This window comes from Aptenodytes patagonicus, chromosome 18 (assembly GCF_965638725.1).
Source record: "Aptenodytes patagonicus chromosome 18, bAptPat1.pri.cur, whole genome shotgun sequence".
Taxonomy (NCBI): Eukaryota; Metazoa; Chordata; class Aves; order Sphenisciformes; family Spheniscidae; genus Aptenodytes; species Aptenodytes patagonicus.
In genome coordinates, this window is record NC_134966.1 from 1,863,672 (window position 1) to 1,879,429 (window position 15,758).

General features: G+C 56.0%; 1 protein-coding gene across 1 annotated transcript in view; it reads right to left on the reverse strand.

The window, feature by feature from the left end:
* The window catches only part of RGS3 (regulator of G protein signaling 3), a 90,398-nt gene that overhangs the window by 68,997 nt on the left and 5,643 nt on the right, over positions 1–15,758 (reverse strand). Inside the window, exons 3-8 of the mRNA XM_076355342.1 lie at positions 13,660–13,809; positions 5,888–5,938; positions 3,514–3,572; positions 2,722–2,816; positions 1,754–1,822; positions 1,072–1,132 (exon numbers count right to left, since the gene is read on the reverse strand). Of these exons, the coding sequence (XP_076211457.1) occupies positions 1,072–1,132; positions 1,754–1,822; positions 2,722–2,816; positions 3,514–3,572; positions 5,888–5,938; positions 13,660–13,809 (485 nt within the window). The remainder of the gene's footprint in view (positions 1–1,071; positions 1,133–1,753; positions 1,823–2,721; positions 2,817–3,513; positions 3,573–5,887; positions 5,939–13,659; positions 13,810–15,758) is intronic.

Genomic DNA, 15,758 nt, shown 5'->3' on the forward strand with positions numbered 1-15,758 from the left:
AGAGGCTTTTCCTGGGGAGAGCTGCAGTTTAGAGCTGCTCTGCCTAATTATCTTCACTGTTGTAAAAAAGCTGCATCTCACTTGTCCAAGTTCCAGAGGAGGCCACGCTCAAGCTACCTCTTACCCTCTTCTCAGGTCATTGCCACAAATAGCTCCTTTTTAACCTCTTGCTAGCGAGTAAATTTCCACACCTCAGGTGATGTATTAACACTTTCATGAACCCCTTCCAGCTTGCCAAGATACTCTGATGTGCCGGACACCAGATTAGGGCTGTCCAGGGATGAAACCCCTAACCACTGGCAGCTAGGATGAAACATTTCCGTGTTTTAGTGGGTCGGCAGGAGTCATTTACAGCAGTAGCCTTGCAGGCTTCTTTAGGAAGGCAAACCCAGCTGATGTGAAAGCTGTATTACCAAGCAGCAGCCAGGCTGGGGCAGCAGTACTGTGACCAAATCCGCAGCAGCGGGGACATGGATTCTGGCACAGAGACAGCCTGGCAGCACCGCTGCTTCCAGGAACAGCCTGAGACCTCTGCGTTTGCCCTCTCCCCATCACCTCAGCTGGTGAAGCCCTGGCTGCTGAGGGCAGGGGATCGGGTAGATCCCTCCTCGGAGGAGTGTGTCCCCACCATCGCACCCACTCGGCCACCACCCAGCGGCCACATGTCAGTTGTGACACGTGCCAGCAGGCTGAGCGAGGCTGGCCCCATCTCCTGTCCCCCAGGCAGCCCTGCTGCGAGCAGGGCAGGCAGCACTCGCTGGGGCCACCTCTCTGCAACCCCAATTGCTGCTATTCTCTTTGTGTCCCTGCGGAAGGGAGTGACGGTCCCCTGTCCTAGGATTCCTCCTCTAACAGCCGCCCCATCCCTGCCTCCAGCAGTCACACCAACATCAGTCTCACAGTGGCCATCCATACTGAGAATGGGACCAGGAAGCTCCCTGGGCACCTTCAGAGCATCTTTGTCCCACGGTGGGAGAAGCCTGCTCCCACCTCAAGGGTGCACTACGTCCACCCACCGACCTGAGAGAGTCAGGCCCCAGTTCCACGCGCTGCGCTCCGGCAGGGAGGTACCTTGTCCAGGGTCAGGAGGGACTTGACGCCAAAGCTCATGCAGCCGATCAGTTCGCTCTGTCTGCAGGAGAGCCAGAGACCATCAGCACACACTTGTAGAAAACTCCCCGGGGACCAGCTCCCCACATGCACCCCTTTGCAGGGACCCCACAAACATCCCTGCTCATGCCGGGAGCCAGGCAGCGCTCAGGACGTGCCTCCCTCTCCATGCTTTGAGCAAGCTTGGTGTAACCACATGGCTCAGCTGCAGGAGGGGCAACGAGGAGCTGGGCTGAAGCATCCTGGTCACCTCCAGCCTACCTGATGCTGGCAGGAGCTTGGCCAAGGAAGCAGATGCCACTTGCCTGAGCAGGCAGCACAGCCTGTGAGGTGCCAGACCCCTTGCTGCTGGGCTTTCCTCCTCACTGCATTGCCCCCAGAGGTAGGGAAGGTCCCCAGCCCAGAGCCAGGCTCCAGCCCATGAGAATGACCCTGGCCGGGGTGCAGGTCCCAGCCCCGCTGTTTAGTTCCCCCCACTTCACTGGCCCACAGCCTTCGTGCAGGGCAGCCCTGACATCAGGGCCAGCCCTCAAGGCCTGGGGCACTGGAGGAGCTCACGTGGGGTGGTCAGAGCAGATGGCAGGTTCACTGCCACGCCAGCCCCATTTGAAAGAGACTGTATGGCAGGCTGGCAGCCCCTTACCTGGAATTTCTCTCTCGGTTCCAGACTGTGACCAGGAGACGTTTCTGCTCATGCTCCTCTTGCACCAGGCTGTAACAAGCAGAGGGGACAGCCCGTGAGCACTGACCTTCCCCAGGAGCGCTCGGCAAGGGGGAGCTGCCCTTGCAGCCGGAGACCCCTTGCCCTCCTCAGAGCCAGGTCTTCTCCTCCATTCTCTGCGCAGAGCACTGCAGCATCACCCCGAACGGCAACCTCCTCAAACGAGCCACTGTTGCACTAATTCACTTGTTCCTGACAGACAACTGCAAAGGGATGTGACTTCTCCTGGGCTGGGGACACCGCTCAGGTGGTTTAAGGGGAAAAACAATCTTGCAGAAAGACACACATCCAACATCAACGGGTAAATGCAAGGAACAAGCCACATTTCAACGCTCTGAAACAACCATCCTGTGGCAGATTAAATGCTGTGTGGGGACAGAGGTCTGACACAGACTGGTTAGCTAGCAATGACAAGCTCTACTGAAACACAACGAGCCATACAGCTCCTTTCCCATGCAGAGACATGCTGTAGCTATAGGAAATCCTTTTACCTTCCTCATTCATACCGATGCCCATACTATTGCAGGTGTAAGGTCTAGGAAATGGAGTGTGTTTGCCCAACTCCTGCCCAGCAAGAAAGTCCAACCGTGCAGGAGTGCCGCTGCCATGCTGTGTGCTGACAGCTTTGTGAGCCTCCGCAGAGCTCTGCCCAAAAGTTCAAGGCATTTCAGCTATAAAAAACAGCAGAATAATGTCTGTCACTCCTCATCTCAGCAGCAGACCTGCTCATGCATGATGCGTGTTTATTATGGATCATAATGCAAGAGCAAACACGGGGTCTTGGCTTCGAGAGGGTACCCCGGGACAGTGGCCACGTGGGTCCCTCACTGCCCAGTGTGAACATGGTGCTGACGGATGGGTCAGAGCTACCTCTGCCCTGTCATACTCACAAAAGAAAGTGCTCATGGAAGACAGGATTTTTGCTGTCTGGCACAGTCTTCGTCTTTTGCCTGCATTTCCAGTCAGCATCTGGCACGATTGACATCTTTACAGAGGAAAACAAGCAGCATGTTAGCACTCTCAAAGCAAGCACTGGCACACAGCTGCCAGCTCTGCCGCTGCAGTGGCAGGAGACCGGCACAGCCACTTTTATGGATGGCTAAGCCTCAAAGATCCAGCTGAGCCCGTGCTAACGGGTGGTTTAGATCACTTTACCCTATGCGTGTCAAGTAATTGCATTATAAAACTCCTCAGGGCAGGGGAGGGAAGGAAAAGAGCAGAAAAATCAAGGACTGATGTAGACAAATGTTGCTGGCTGGTCTCTGACTTGCAGCCCTCTCGTAGGGGAGATGCTCCCTGCGCTGTGCACACCGAGGTGGGAGCAGCCTGCCAGGGTGATCTCCAGGAGAGCCCGGAGCCACACTGTGCTGGCCACACGCTTCTCCCCACCAGCCCTTGGGCACCCAGTGGGATGGCTCTTGCAATGAATGGTTGACACAGCCCCTAGCAGGGTCCTGTCCTCCACTTTTCTGGCTCCATGCAGACACCGTGCCAACAAAACCCGTGAGCCCTCCAGCACTGGGCAAGAGACCAGCCACCTCCCTGCACGCTGTGGGTGCTCAGCCAGAGCAGCACAGAGGAGGAAAGGGAAGGAACAGGCAGCCCAGAGCATGCTTGGAAGAGCCAACCCCAACACCCCAGGAAAGCCGAAGCTCCCTGAGCAAAGCCCCAGGAGAACCCACCTTCACATAGGAGTCGCATGTCCGGTACTCCTTTCCTATCAGGCCTTTTGCTTCCATGACTGGAAAGGAAACGAAAGTCAAGCCCCAGAGCAGCAGGGAAGGCATCTTCCTACACCACGGCGCTCTGCGCCATGGGGTGTCCCGTCCTCGTGGGGCCAAACCCGTCTCCAACCCCGGCAGGATCCTGCGCGCACCTCCCCAGCAGCCTGGTCTCACTGGGCACCCACAAACAGGTAAAGGGTTTTATTGTATTTTTTCTTTAATATACCCGTGCTATAAATACAAGCATCTGTGGGTGAGGTTGACGGCAGATGCAGTTCAGCATCTGGATGGCAAATTTCATTTCATTTGCCTGACTTCACACAGCTCTGGGCTCCCTGCCTCGGAGCCAAATGTAGCATCAAGTTAAATATCAACGGCCCCATCCTGATGGCAGCCCCGCCAGCAGGGACTCAGCATTGCACCGCTGCCAACAGTTGGGAACCCTGTGGAACCCATGTGGCTGGAGGCAACAGATGTGCAGCAGAGTCCGGATAGCCCAAGACGGGCTGTCGGAACGAGGCTAAGCTCCCTCCTAACAAGCCCGGCAAGGCAGCAGTGACTCTGCCTTTGTCAAAGACAGATATGTGCTCCTAATAAACATGGTCAGCCCAACAGAAATCCCAGTGCAAGGGGAAAGGGGTTCTGCAAGACCCTCTGGTGCTTCACAAAGCAGTTTGCAAGGCCCCTCCAGGACAGGCTGCACCAAGAGCTTCCTCCTCCAGCCAGACCTGCTTTGGGTTTAAAGACGTTGGGGTGGAGAATGAAAAAGTAAGACTGATCACCCCATATCACCCAGCCTCCTCCTGCCCACACTGAGTACCCTGAGCGTCCGGCACGTGAAGCAGGATGTCAGGTCCCAGACCTTCAGCCTTCTTTGCCTCTTTGCTGGACCATTTCCCTCTTCCCAGACCCTCCTTTTGAGACAGCATCAGAACGAGACAGTGACTTGCACCCAGCTCACGCTGGGGCTGCTCCAGATGGAGGGATTTGGGGTAAAGCCTGTGCCAAACCCTCAGAACCACACACAGCTTGGAGGGAGAGAGGGAAAAAAAAAAAAAAAAACAACCCAACACATTTTCCTGCTGTTGTTTCTTTACAAAGCTTGCCTGCACAGCTGGAAAAGGGCAGCAAGCTCTTGTGGCTGCCAAGTGGAGAAGAATAGGGGCTGCGCGTGGCTCGGCCAGTCCCTACAGCCTCACCAGGCTCAGGCCATCCTCTGCCCCCATTTCATTACATCCAGGCAGGGGTGATGCTGGGCTATAAGGTGGGATATTGCTCAAGAGAAAGCCTTCTCCACCCCCTCCTGCCCTGCCGTGAAGGTCTCTGGGATGGGGGTGCCTTCCCCCCCAAAGCATGGCCACCCCCAAGGGCAGTGGGAGTCCCAGGGCCCTGCTATCCCCTTTCACCCTACAGAGCCCAAATCCAGGGCAGCAATGAGCCTGCTCTGTTCACAGGGAGGGAATTTTTACTCTGACCATTTCAAACTCTTGGCTTTTTCCTTGATTCTTTAACCATTTACTTATCATCAAGCCCTGACAAGCCCCTGGTAGAAAGAGCTCTGTGCCAGGAGACCAGGACACACACATCCTTCACCGCGGGAGCAATCCTAAGGGGCCCCCCAAGTGTCTCTAGACATGTTTTTCCTAAAGAAAAGAGCTAGTTCTGACACTCTCATTGGCCTTTCTAATGAACACCATTAAAACTGCAGTGACACAGTTCCCTGGGACCTGTCTCATGGCTGCGATGGAGCCGGTGTCCGACGTGCTGCATCGCTCTCCTGCACCGGTACCCAGCAGTGGCGGTGGCCAGGCCTCAGTCCCCAGAGAAAGAAAAGCAGTGCTTGTCCCCAGTGGGACATGCCATGGCTTGAGGGACAGCAACCCCAGCCTGGACCAGGTGAAATACTGTTGTTGAAGAAATATTGCTGGTGTTAAAATAATGCAGCATTTGGAGGTAAGGGAATGATTTGGAAATCCTGGCAAATGCGGCAAATGCTTTTGGCCACGGTAAAAGACGTTTCAGTGGAGACAAAGCATTTCAGATTTTCTCTTCCAAATTATATTTGCCTTTCTCTGCACATGAAGTTAAAAAAAAAAATATACAAGTGGATACAAAATACACCATGGTCACCTGGAAATGAAGGTCTCCAGAAATTTCGGTTTGGCCTCTAAATCAAAGAGCTCCCGGTCGTGCCACTCTACCACAGAGTTGTTCCTGACAGCTCCCATGAAGCTCCAAAGAGCTTGAAGAAAGGGCATGGAAGTGCTGTCCCCATCACTAGCCCACCATGGCTCTGGGGCCACCTCGCCATGCGCCCCAGGGAGATACTCACTGTGCAGCACCAGGATCCGGCCCTGCACCTCGATGGACAGCTTCAGCTGGCCTAGAGGAAAGGAGAGGAGAGACGGTGAAGGAGGCAGGGCTCGCCCACCGCCCCTGGCACTCGGCAGCGCGGGGGCCCCGCGGCTCTGAGGCTGCACGGGGCCAAACCCATCCTGCTTCCCCACCCCTGTGCACGGGGGCATCGCTCAGGGAGCCGAGGGGAAAGAGGTAGGAGGAAACATCTTCTGCTACCGAGAAAGTCTTATGGCTCCAGATGCAAAAACATTCCAGGAAAACCTGAATGCTTTTTTCTCAGCACACAGTAAACTCTGATGGCAGGAGGCACGAGCCCGTGGCAGAGGGGAAGTGGGAGCACCAAGATGAAACAGTCGCTGTGGGATGAATTAGCCCTTGTTTAACAGCGGGATGCAGCGTGCTCAAATCCTCACCCCAGCCCAGATTCAACTTCCCCTTTGCCTCTCCCCTGAGCTTCTGTGCGGGCAAGGGGCTGTCACCCCTGCAGAAGGTGACAGCGGGCCAAGCTGCAGACGGCCTGGACGAAGGCCAAGGACAACCGGTGCCTTTGGTGGCAGGAACATGCCGGCGCAGGGTCAGCCAAGGCTGGCTCCGCTGGGGGAGCCCGGGCCATGGCACTAACCTGGTTTCGTCCATCTGCTGCTGCGGGACCTCGCTCCACGCACGCCTCCTCCCTGCTGGCCCTACTGCCTGCCTCATCTGTCCAGGGTGGTTTTGGGGAAACGGGAAAGCCTTAAAAATCCCTTTGCTGACTGTCACGTCCAGCAACAGTTCGTCATCACTGGCACTGTTGAGCAGAGAAGACGCAGCGACAAGGGCTAATGCCGCACTGCTCACAGCACAAACCCAGCCCCCAGGAATCAAAGCACGGCAAGAGCTCCCACGTTGCAGCCTCGTGCATTTCCTGGGGATCCCAGACAGCATGGGCTGGTGAGCAGACAGGTAATCTCCTAAAACCAGGAGTCAATACTTGCTTTAATCTAGGATTAAACAAGAATGGTTTCAGTCATGTGTTTTGACACTGAGTAATTGTCAGGTGGCCAGTGAGGCCAGGAGCAGCCAACCCCCAGGGAAGAGCAATGCTCCACCATCCTGCAATCCCTCTGCCGCAGAGCCCGGGGAGGGCTGGGACCGAGCGGGACCCCCGGCTCCCAGTGACGCAGCACCTCCGGGGAAGTGCCTGGCTCCCTGCACAACAGCACCAAGAGCTTTTGATTGAGGAGGTGGTGGTAAGGGGAGAGCCTTGAGGAGCTACATGAAAGAAACACGGCTTTGGAGCAGGTCTGGATGGAGATCCCCCTTTCTCCCAATGCACTGGCTTACCCACAGCCATCCACCAAGCCAGGAAGCAGGACCTGCCTGCCTGGGGTGCCCGGCTCCCCACTGCCAGGCCTGCCAAGCCTTGCAGGGGACCTGCTGCCCATTGTCATCATGAGCAGAGCAAGGAGCACGGTCAAGAGATGAAAGGCAGGATGGTTCCAACAGTCATTAACAGACCAAAAGAGCAGATCTCAGTAAGAGCACAGGGCGTCCACCTCTGCCCCTCAACCGGGCGGAGAATAACATAGAAGAGAAAGAGAGCTCAAAGTGCCAAGATCTGGTGCCTGGAGCGAATGACAGGATCTTTCTTGGAGCAGGAGATTGATCTGACTTGTTAAAGGAGGACCCAGGACCTAACCCATGCCGCAGGCAGCCCTTAAGGAGGAGACTTCTCCCCATGTGGATTGGCACAGCACAGCAGCAAGAGCTCTCCATGGGACCCAGCACTCCCTCGCGGGTGCTGCAGAGCCCGCCTGTACAAGACAGCAGCCCAGCGGCAACATTTCTACCCATCAGTGCCTTTTAAGCTACCTAAGGTGAGAGAGAAAGGGAGGACTCAGAGCAGAGAGAGGAGGTGGGAGGGATGGAGCCAGGGAGCAGACCAGAGTAACTCAGCTCAGCCTGAGCATCCTCCTGGGGAGTTGCCCTCAGTGTGGACTACGTGGGCAGATCCAACCTCTGAACCTCAGAGTCAGCTGAAACCCAAGTACAAAGGCCAGGGGAGCTCAGGCAGGCCTCTGAATCCAGAAACCCCCCTGCAGAGGCACAAGGACAAGATGGGAGGATTATTTCTAAAGAAAGAAGGAAGGAGCATCCCAAACACGCCTTTGGCTGGTGACAGGCAAAGTCACCACCTGCAAACACAGTGTCCACAACTGCAGAGGAATACACTGCTCACAGCCCACATGGCGTCCACAACTGGAGAAGCCACACTGCTCACAACAGCCACAACACTGTCCACAACAGCATCCACAACTGCAGAAGAATACGCTGCTCACAGCCCGCTCTGAAGCGGAGCTGAGAATAAAATCCAGCTCTTACACAGCTCCAAATCCGACCTGCAGTTCCCACTGCCTTCGAAATGCCCGTGCCAGATCCCTGAGTTCCCGCCTATTATCTGGAGCCACAATTTGTGATTTTCAGCACTGCCGGGACCTGTCTGCCAGCAACTGATTCCCAGCATTGAAAACCCAACCGGTCACAGACCCTGTGCAGGATGCCAGCGCCTGGGAGAGCCACACGTGTAAACCCCTGCTGAGCAAGGGCACGGGTCCCAGGGCAGCAGCTCTGCTCTGCCAGCTGACTTACAGTTGTACACTCGCTTTCCCATGCACTAGCGACTCTGCATCAGCCCTAAAATCTATCCACAATACTGAGACTGGCACAGAGACTCAGCCGACGGCGTCTGCCAGGGTCTGGGTGAAATGCCGCTGGGGTGCAGAGCAGGCTGCCAGCCCCCGGCTCGCTGGCCCCGCTCGGGCACGGAGGGCTCTGTCCCTCTGAACGCCTTCCCAAGGGGGTTCCCAGGGAGCTGCTGCCTGCCAGCCTGGATAGGATGTACAGATTTTAGGGGTGATGCAGGGCCTGAAATCTGTGTAATTGTTCTGGACCAACCCAAAACTAAACGTTTCCCAATGCTGCTGGAGAATCAAAAGACTGAACGCATCATTAGCACAAGGTTTCATTTAGTCCAAAGCAAAATATCCCATTTTCGCTTGTTTTCCAGCTTACAAAACACAACAAACAAAATAAACTTGTAAACATCATTTACAGACATCTAAACATCCTTCAAATTAAAACCCAACATTTCATTTTGCAAAAGACACACCCAAGGGCTTAGGTTTCCTGGGGTGGGGAGATCTTATGGGATTGTTTAACCTGAAAAAATTCAGAGAACTCATATCTCATTCTTCACTCAAAAAAACATTGACAGAAAATTTTCAAATCTCTCTCCAGCTCACGTGTGTGTCCACGCGTGCATCTGCATTTGAGAGCACATGTGTGCGCGCATGTGGAAATGCATGTCTTTATGTGCATGTATACATGTGCAAGTGAGAGCAAGGTAAGAAAGTAAAGACAAGAGCCCGGTGGGGTAAATCAGGACGGCTCTATTGAAGCTAATACTGATTTACGACAGCGAGAATATTGTCCCCCAGTTTCATCATGCCACCCCAGCCTTTTGGACCAAGACTTTAACCCTGCTGCTATCTGCAGATCTCTGATGCTGTGGGAACCCTCTCGTTGTTCCACTATTAGCATGTAACAACCGTTACAACACGAAAGCAAAAATGCCCCCGTCTAACCAAGCATGATGAGGAGTCAGCCCCGCAATGAATGGGCCCTGGGGAGGAGAAGGGAAGCTTTTGTGCTGGGTAATTCGGGGGGAGGAAGCTCTACGCCCAGCCCTGGCCTCGGGATGGCTGGGGCCGCTCAGCACAAGGCTTCTGCACGACGAGGGATGGGGTCAGACAGGATCATGGCCTTGTGCATCACGTGCACTACTGCTGCTTCTGGTGCAGGGACAGTGCCTGTGGCCCCTGTGTCGCAGGCTACACCAGCACTAAAGAGAGGAGAGCAGGGAGAAAATGGGCAGTTTTGCCCTTTTCAGAAGCACCACAAATTGAGCCCTAGTAGAAAGGATTTGGGAGTATCGGTGGGAAAGGTCCTCTCCTTCCTGTGAGGAACAGATGACATTTCTCTCTCAGTGCATTTGCTCCCAAGCATCTCCAAAGCACATGAAGGGACAAATCGCACACCCTAGCACACCCCAGCCAGCGAGTCTGACCCCAAAGGGGTCCCAGCCTGCTCATGCCAGGGAAGCACTCGTTGGCTTTGTAGCAATTCCAGTGCTTGTATGGGGCCGGGATCAGAGAGGGAAGCTGCTGTCGGAAAGAGCGGATCCAGCCTGAGGTGGTGGAAGGGATTTGCTGTACCAACGTCTGCTCTTGGACAGACCGGCTCAGTGGCAGCAGTCGCATTTTCTCAGATGCACGGAGCAGTAACCTTCCTCCAGACCTGGGCGGGCAGAAACACAACCCCTGTCAAGGCAAGTTCTTGGGCTGCATTTCCACCTCGCTCCAAGAGCAGAGGGTCAGAGAAACATCATCCCCTGGGCTCATCTCTTTTGATACATCCCTAACATGAACTAAGTGAAACAGCTTCAGCAGAGAGGCCCTGACACAGCTTGTCCAGGTCACCTGTGCTCAATAAAGGTTATTAGAGATGAAAATAGGTGCAGAGAAAGGCCAGAGGGAGGCAAAAGAGCAGACAGCTCATCTCACAACAGGAGCTGCTGGGTGCACACCCCATCACAGAGAGCAGGGCTCAGCCAGGCTCGCAGGGCTGCAGCAGAGAGGGAGCCCAGGCCCTGTCCATCTGGACCCCACAGGCCCAGAGAGGCAATTCAAGCTGATGAACAAAGCTGGCACAAGGAGAACAGGGAAAAAAACAGGTATGAACAAGCACAAGATGGTAATCAAACAGGTTCCCACCCATGAGAGAAGTTTGCCAGGCTAAAGGAGGGGACACGTGAATGTTGTCCTTTGGGAGCAGACCTAGCAGGCAGGAAAATCTGTTCCTTACTGATGATCTCTGACAAATGGAAAATTTTGGTTTCTGCTCCTTAAAGGCTTTTCTGTTTTGTTGTAGAAAAAATGCAGGTTTTGCCCTGGCTGGGACAGCCAAGAACCATCGATGCACACACCAGGGAGAATTCTTACCAGAGGAAAGCAGTGTCAGATAACTGCCTGGGCGGGAGGTCCCCATGGGCACAAGGCAGAGCACCCCGAGATCACCATCTACAACCTCCGGCCCTAGCACCAGCCCTTTTGAAGACCCTTGGTCACCCACGTGGAGAGGGTAGTGCTGGCCCTGTCCTGCCACTGCTCTCCTGCTCAGAGCACGCAACGCCACGTCTCGCCAGCGATGGTCAGCCCATGAAGGGAGCTGCAGCTGCAGAGATGATGCTTGGCCCGGACTTGGTTACAGAGCCAAGAGGCACCACAAAACTCACATTATTTGGCATGCATAAGTCCTATAGACAAAGACAGGAGGAATTTAGCTCCCAGCCTGTCCTCAGTGGTTTGATGCTTACAAGCCAAAAGAGGGAAGGATCAGCACCCCTGGCTGCCCAGGGAAGGGACACCCTGCTCCACTCATGTAACCCTCTCTGCTTCCCTGCAGCCTCTTTAACAGCGTGTTGCATGATTGCCTGCCCTGCTCACTAAAACAAGCAGAAGCTTTGAAAGAAAACTGCTGCTTAAAAAGTGGCACCCGGGAAGGGCACCCAGCTTCCCTCTGCGTAAGACGGCTGCTGACAAGCCATCACACACCACAAGCAACAGCCGTGACATTTGCTGCCAAATTCACCTGCTCGCAGTGTGGGTATACAGGGCTCGTAGCCCAGCCATTGCTGGCCGGCTCCAGCCTGCAGATCCAAGCCACCGCTGCCCATGGGCTTCTTCAAGCCCATGCAGCAAAACTGAGGCAGCCACAGAAAGACCCACAAAGAGCAAAGAAGGAAATTGGGGCTCTGCCCTAATGGGGGCCACAGCTCTGGCCAGCCCTACGCAGCAATCCCAGCTCGTGCCCATCCAGGGGGCAAAATGACCCAGGTATTCGGCATCTGGCTGAGTGCTGCAGCACGCCTCAGCAGCTGCAGCTTGGTTTCAGGGCGCTCCCCGGTTCGCCAGCTTGATGGAGCCACATATTATTCCGGCTCAGCGAGGCAGAAGCGAGCAGGCTGCCGCTCAGAGTTAATGCCTTCGGGGAGCAGCTCTCCAGCCCGTTCCTACCGCGCCGGGCTTTGGCCATGACCTGCTGTGGCTCCCCATGCCGCACCAGCCAGGGCCACGGCCATATCCCCTGGGCACCGCGTGCACCCCCCGCTCCCTGGAGCTGCAGGCTCAACGCTTACCGAACGTGGTGAGGTAGAAAGAAGCTCCCAGGGGGCCAGCCTGGCGGGTGCAGAGCGAGACTCTGTGGACATTGCCAGGCTCCATGGCAGGACACCTCTAATTAGCCAGTAATTGGAGCCCTCCCTGCCTAGCCCGGGAAAACCAGGCAGCCGTTTAAGCAGGGAGTGACAGGCAGCCGTGCAGCCGGGTTTCCATGGGACACGCATCCAACCGCCACACGTTTGAACGGCGCGGCTCCCATTGGCCCCGCGGATTTGAACGGGGACCGCACCTGTCTGAGCAAACAGCCCCGAGCCCCGCGCCTCAGCCATGTGCAAGGATGCGGGCAGCGCTCTGACCTCCCCTGCGGACCCGAGACCCACGCCAGCACCGTCCCACGGCCACCCTGCTGACGCAGCAGGAACGAGCTCCTGGGAAAAGGGGAAAACCTTGCAATGTTTCCTCTCCTCTGCAGTGTGCCAGGCTGTAAGTAATCCCCGTGACTGTTAGTGCCATCGGGTTTGCTAGCACATGCTCAGCTGTTCAGGGAACTGTCCCGCCGGAGCATTCACAGCACTTTGGGGAAATTATTGCAGGCAAGGAAAGGGTGCAGGAGAATTTTGTCTGTGAGGGTGAGCCAAGAAAGGGAGGGATGGCAGGGCATGGGTTACCTGCTTGGCTCTCATATGACAAGGAAAGAGGCATGCAGCCCCTCAGGCTCATGGGGTCACTCCGCAAGACCCCAGAGCAGCCCTTTCCATCACCTGGGAACTGGCAATGCACCCAGCTCCCGACACTGTGCCACAGCTTACCAGGAGGCACCCAGAGCCGAGCACAAGCTCTGGAGAGTGTGGAGGAATGATGGAGATGGTTTCTCTGAAAAAAACCCTCCCCAGAGGCTGGGCTATCCCAGAACTCTCTGCTTCCCACCCACGGATCCGTGCAGCCCTGCTCCCTATGGTGCAGGACCCCACGGGGGACTGATCTCCAGCAGAGTCCCCAGCAGAGTGGACCTGCTCCCACACCACCCCATGCTGCAGGAAATGCCACGCTCAATGAGTTCGGTTCCTCGTGGCACTGCTGTGAGGCCAGAGAGTCCACAACAGCGTGGGGGGCCTGTGGTGAGCCTGGATCAGCCCTGTAGGGGCTTTCTGGGTGAGAGCGGCCAATTCACAGGTCCTGCTGCCCTGGGCCCAGGCAGAGGTGAGCAATGGGAGAGCTCAGCCCTGACAAGTGAAGGTCAGGAGAGACAAGGGTGCAGCCCAGCACAGGCTCCAAGCAGACGTGCTGCCAGTGTGGATGGCTGCTGTCAGTGCTGTGCAGGCACCTCCATTTCCCAGCCCGCGCCCAGCTGAAGTAATACTAAATACATTGACCTCTCTGGGACGGAAAAGGACAAGATCTCCTGTAAAGTCCAGGGTGCTGGACACGCACCCCAACCATTCCTCCCCATGGTTGCCCCTCCACACACTCCTGGCCAGGGCTGAGCCCCCGGCTGGCCCACAGCCCCTCTCACGCCCCCATCACTTACCTTTCCCCTTCACTCGTGCATGGCTGATCTTCCTCCTGCTCCCCGATGGTCCCCTCTGCTTCTGCAGGGAGGATTGTACAGCCCCGCATTGCCCCTTCGTCAGGGTTGGCAGATGCTGCAGCTCCAGTAACCAGGGACTCTGCCCTGTCCCTGCCAGAGAAAAGAGAAGATGAGAACAGGACACAGCAAGACGGGGAGCTGGGGGACATCACAGGCTCTGCAGTACCCTTGGTTTTACCTGCCACAAGGGTACGTCTCCACCTTGCCCCAGCCTTCCCCAGAATACCACACTGCCAGGTCTTCTGCACTGAGCTTCCCCTGGCCAGCTCTGCGCAAACGTGGCACGTGCTGGCAGCGTGGCACATCTGTCCCACACCATCGCCCCACTGCCCAGCCCTGCCTGTGTGCAGAAAGGAGAGGAGTGATGGCGATTCACTAGATCCAGTGTCACAGCAGAACACAGACCCATGTTCAGAGGGAGTCACCCCGGCACGCGTCTCAGCTGCAGCCTGGGCCATGGCCCTTTACATGCCACGCGCCAAGTGCATCCCAGAGGCTCTGCTCAGCACTGTTATATTTTATTATATTTAAAACAGACGACCAGCCCCATCAGGGCTTCATTAGTCTGTAAGTAGCTCTCCAGGACATTAGAGATGCTGCCCTGCCACTGCTGGGTGTTCAGGACAGCCTTGCAAGGCTCTGACTCAGATCCAGCTCCCAGCCCACAACCTGCTGATGTGCTCGGGCTCAGAGCAGCAGGGAGGTTCCTCACAAGGAGGAATTGGATGGTTTCCTTGTGGCCAGCACCCTGCAGATGGCACACCAGCCCCGGTCTGCCCCTCCTCGCTCACAGCCATCAAACCACCGCCCGGGAACCTGCCGCGGGATCCCATGCTGACAGAGACAAAAGCACACAGACCCAGAAATGGGAGCCTTGATGGAGAGATCTCCCAGCCACAGCACAGAGCAGAGGAACCTGCATGGCCCAGTAACTCTTCAGGATCAGAAACACCCGCCCAGGCTTCTTCCACAGAGATGAGCAGTGCAGGATTAGTGCAGCACAAGTGTCTTAGGTTGCCTTTATGCAGACCCAGTGCAAACACAGCCCAAGCTGCGGAGTCACAGGCTAATTCCCCCGTGAGGGCAGCGGAGCAGAGCAGCGTCCCTCATTCCATGACGGAGCCATGCCACACACACACCATCCATAAAAGCAAAAGAGTCTGACCTGTGATTTTGATGCAAGATTGAGCCCTCCGGAGCCAGGACGGGCTACTCAGCCCCATGACGTGGCAGTGTGTACCAGGACGTAGAGCACCTAGCGCACACTGCCCAATGCCTTCAGGTACCCAAAATATCCCCCCAGCTCCATCTTCACAGCCGCTAGCCAAAGGGTCCTGGCGCAGAGAGGCAGGCAACTTGGAAAGGCTGTCTGCTTGCTAGAAAAGCTGCCTTTTCCCCCAAAGTTTGGCTTATTCTCTGGCAGGTGCACTGGCTTGATTCAGCTGAATTTACACCAGCAAAACTGCCTGAAACTGCAGAAAAAGCAACAGAAGGGACACAGAGTGAGCAAGGGAGGGAAGGAAGGAGGGATGCTCTCTGGACAACCCAATCCATCACTGCCAACAGACACCTATTGTATCCCTGCCATAAATCGCAGCCCCTTTGGGCGTCGGGGAAGAGACAAATAATGACCCGGCAGTCTCCGAAGGCCTCCAGACAAAGAGCACAGCTTTGTTTGGGCTGCCTGCCCCCCCGCAGTGCTCAGCCCTAACCTTGGCAACCCACAGGGGCCTTGAGAAGGCACCCAGCCAAGCAGCCAGCTAATGCCCCTTGCTGTTTTACTTGCCTCCTAAGGTATTTAGAGCCTGTGAAGGCCTACCAGGACTTTCCGCTAGCAGCTCCCACGCAAAGCTCCTGCCCCGTGGTGGAAAGGGGCCAGGTGCCTCCTTATCCCTTCTCCACACAGCACGGCAGCGAGGCACGAGCCGGGATGTGAGCTGTATGATATGCATCTCAGCGATCGGTGGAGCAAAAAAGGCCCAGAGCTGAGGCCACTCGGGCTGCGAGAGTTGCCTTCCTGCTCAGAGAAGCACCCAGAT